General features: G+C 35.6%; 1 protein-coding gene across 1 annotated transcript in view; it reads right to left on the bottom strand.

Annotated features, from left to right (window-relative positions):
• Window positions 1-248: 248 nt before the first annotated feature.
• The window catches only part of LOC141336970 (zona pellucida sperm-binding protein 3-like), a 15,109-nt gene continuing 11,993 nt past the window's right edge, over window positions 249-3,364 (bottom strand). The window contains exons 10-12 of the mRNA XM_073842689.1: window positions 2,537-2,625; window positions 2,322-2,441; window positions 249-286 (exon numbers count right to left, since the gene is read on the bottom strand). Coding sequence (XP_073698790.1) covers window positions 249-286; window positions 2,322-2,441; window positions 2,537-2,625 — 247 coding nt within the window. The remainder of the gene's footprint in view (window positions 287-2,321; window positions 2,442-2,536; window positions 2,626-3,364) is intronic.

Here is a 3,364-nt window from a genome sequence, read left to right as displayed (position 1 = left end):
TCCTGTGACACAAAACAGAATTTCCAGCATTATTTCTCCAGTCGTCAGTTACATCATTCTTAAAAAAAATATATCATTCTAATACGCTGATTTGCTGCTCAAGAAACATTTAGTATTAGAAACAGTAGTATACAGTACTTCATTGCACATTCAGTATATTCCTAATAAAAAGTGCTTGAACAATTATACCAACCAGAACTATTAACATGGATTGCACTTTCGTCCCCTCTAAAAGCATACAAACACACTTAGACCACTGTATGTGTGTCGCGTTCACAGCGCAGCACTGAAAACCCATGAAGAGCAAATTGTTACCATGCTCCAAACCGGTAAACAGTGCTGCATCAGCCCTTTTAAAAGTTGATGGGTCATTTACTACAGATGGGATCCCCTGAACAGAAACTAGAAGCTAATGGGCTTTAACCAACTGCAAGCAACATCAGACCAAAGAAACAAACATACCCTTTTAGATAAAACAGCTTTTATTGTCATTCACAAGTCAATGCAAGCCGTTTCTGCCGCCTTTGGTAAAACAACGTTCCAAGGATAAAGACACACAAAAGTCCTGCTGCAACCACTAAACTACTCATGAGCATCAACTCCATGGAGTACTCTAGAAAAAAGAAAGAAGGTGAAAAGTAAAGGATATAATATGGATGCTTGACAGATCTACATTATTGTATTTGCAATACCTCCAAAATGAATTTGGTCTCTTAAGTTAACGTCATTGCACACAGTCATAAACACGACCTCACGTTTACACACTGCTGCTGATACTTTAGCTCGTCTTAATTCGGATCAGGTTCGGTTTTCTGCATTTTTACATCTGTAGCAAGAATTTTTATAGGAAAAGATGACGAATACAAAAATAAACTTTGGACTTAGTGTGCAATGACCTTTAATTTCAATCTGAGCCACTTTTTTCAAATTATTTTTAACCAAATGGTCTTAAAATGTGCTTATCCAACTGCCTTAGATATTGGATAACAAGCACATCTTTTAAGTTTAACAAACTAAATTGTTTAATCAACTCAAATATCTAAGTTGACCTTAAAGACATTTATAATGTTACAAATGATTGCCATTTCAAAAGAAATGCTGTTTATATCTAAAAGCTGAACGTCTTTTAAAGGGGTCATCGGATGCCCATTTCCCACAAGTTCATATAGGGTCTTAATGAATAGTCTCTAATATACTTTGGTTAAAAATTTTCAATAGTAGTGTTAAAAAAAAACCAAACAAAAAAAAACACCTTTTTACCTTGTCAAAATCAGCTCTGCAAAATATCAGCTAATTTTATTGCATGGGCCCTTTAAATGCAAATGAGCTCTGCTCGCCCCGCCCCTCTCTGCTGAGGGATTACAAGCTGTAATGTTTACTTTAGCCGCATTTATCGGCGAAACTTGCCAACAAGCACATTAAGAAAGGCCATTTGCAAAGATGCATGAAAAAAAAACCCTTATACTCACTTCTGCTGTGGGTGAAGCTGCATCACGAATGATCTACACCAGTGTTTCTCAACTCCAGTCCTCGGGACCCACTGCTCTGCACATTTTGTATGTTTCTGAGTCTGACACACTCAGTTCAGTTCATGAATCTTTCTACTAATGAGCTGATGATCAAAATCAGGTGCCTTAAATCAGGAAGACATACAAAATGTGCAGAGCAGTGGGTCCCGAGGACTGGAGTTGAGAAACACTGATCTACACGAATATAGATGCATATGTAGATCGGGGCTTTACTTTTAAAAATGAAAGTAACGTTATCCTCTGCCTCTTAAGCGGCTCAGATGCCAGGAGTAAATGACTACTGCTATGTTCATTATTACATCCAACAACAGAACACCTCAATCGCTCAATTAGAGTCTTCCTCCGCACCTGAGTCGACACAATGGCGATCGTATTCGGACTGTTTCAGCTCGGTGAGGGCAGGTCTAAAGTAAAACGCTCATGTCACTCAACCGTTTCGTCACAACGACAAGAAACTGAGAATGACCTGATTTTAAAAAGGGGATATTACTTTTAAAGATTAAAAAAAAAAAAAAAAAAAAAAAAAAAAAAAAAAAATATATACCACTGGGTGGATTTTTATCATTGTAGGGTGGTTGTGTACACAAACTGCCAACACATTAATGTTCAAACAACATATAAAAGTTAGTTTTGCATCCGATGACCCCTTTAACTTGAAATGCCAGCTTAATGTTTTGTTTTTAAGATGCACTTTTTTTTCTCCGTCTCGCTTTCAATAGTCAACATACACTACCGTTCACAATTTGGGGTCAGTAAAATTCTGAATTTTCTGAAAGATTTAAATAAGCTCACCTGCATCTTTTGATGACACCGGAGAAGACTCTTGAATTTCCAGTAAAGGCTCGTCCTCCATCGAAAACCGTTCATGGACAAAAATTGGTCCAATAGTAGCCTCATCTTCCAATTCAGAATCTAAAAACACAAAGAATAGAAACAGCATTTTCAAGTTGCAAAGCAGCTTACCTCTTTCAAAATAGAATTGAATGCAGTTAAAAGTGGAATGATACCATCATTATCCAGACTTCTGCCCTTCCTCATAGCACAGCTGGTCTCACAACAGCCACACACCTGATCATCTCCATTTACATCAGTCCAGCTGTTAAAACAAACACACACCACATCATTGGATGTTAAATGGACACTGCTAATTGGTTCCAATTCGTTTACTTCACCTATACCTGTTTGTTTCTTGAACAAATGAGCAGGCTTTGTTCATTGCATCATGTTCAATGGGACTGGATGTGATAGTTGCCTTTAAATGACAAGTGATGTAGATCTGGGTGGAAAAAAACCCCTCAAGATTGTTAATTCATATTAACAGAATGCATGAACATCCTGTTTAGATGAATATGTAAATATCTTGAGCACATTAAAGCACATTATACAATAGATTGCTTTAAAGCAATCAGCTTTATAGTAATATACACTACCAGTCAAAATATACAAAAGTTTTTGTATAGTAAGATTTTTAATGTTTTTTTAAGAAGTCTCTTCTACTCACCAAGTCTGCATTTATTTGATCAGAAAAAAGTACAATTTAGAAAATGTCTATTTTTAAAATATATTTTAAAATAGAATTTATTCCTGTGATTTCGAAGCTGAATTTTTAGCATCATTACTCCAGTCACATGATCCTTCAGAAATCATTCTAATATTCTGATTTGCTGCTCAAAAAAAAATTAAAAACAGCAGAGCTTTTTTTTTTCAGGTTCAGAAAAACAGCATTCATCTGAAAATTTTTTGTTTTGTTTTAAATGTCTATCACTTTTGATACATTTAAGGCATCCTTGCTAAATAAAAGTATACATTTCTTAAAACAACAACAAAAAAAAACT

This window comes from Garra rufa, chromosome 6 (genome assembly GCF_049309525.1).
Source record: "Garra rufa chromosome 6, GarRuf1.0, whole genome shotgun sequence".
NCBI lineage: Eukaryota > Metazoa > Chordata > Actinopteri > Cypriniformes > Cyprinidae > Garra > Garra rufa.
This window is presented reverse-complemented; position numbering and strand designations above follow the sequence as displayed.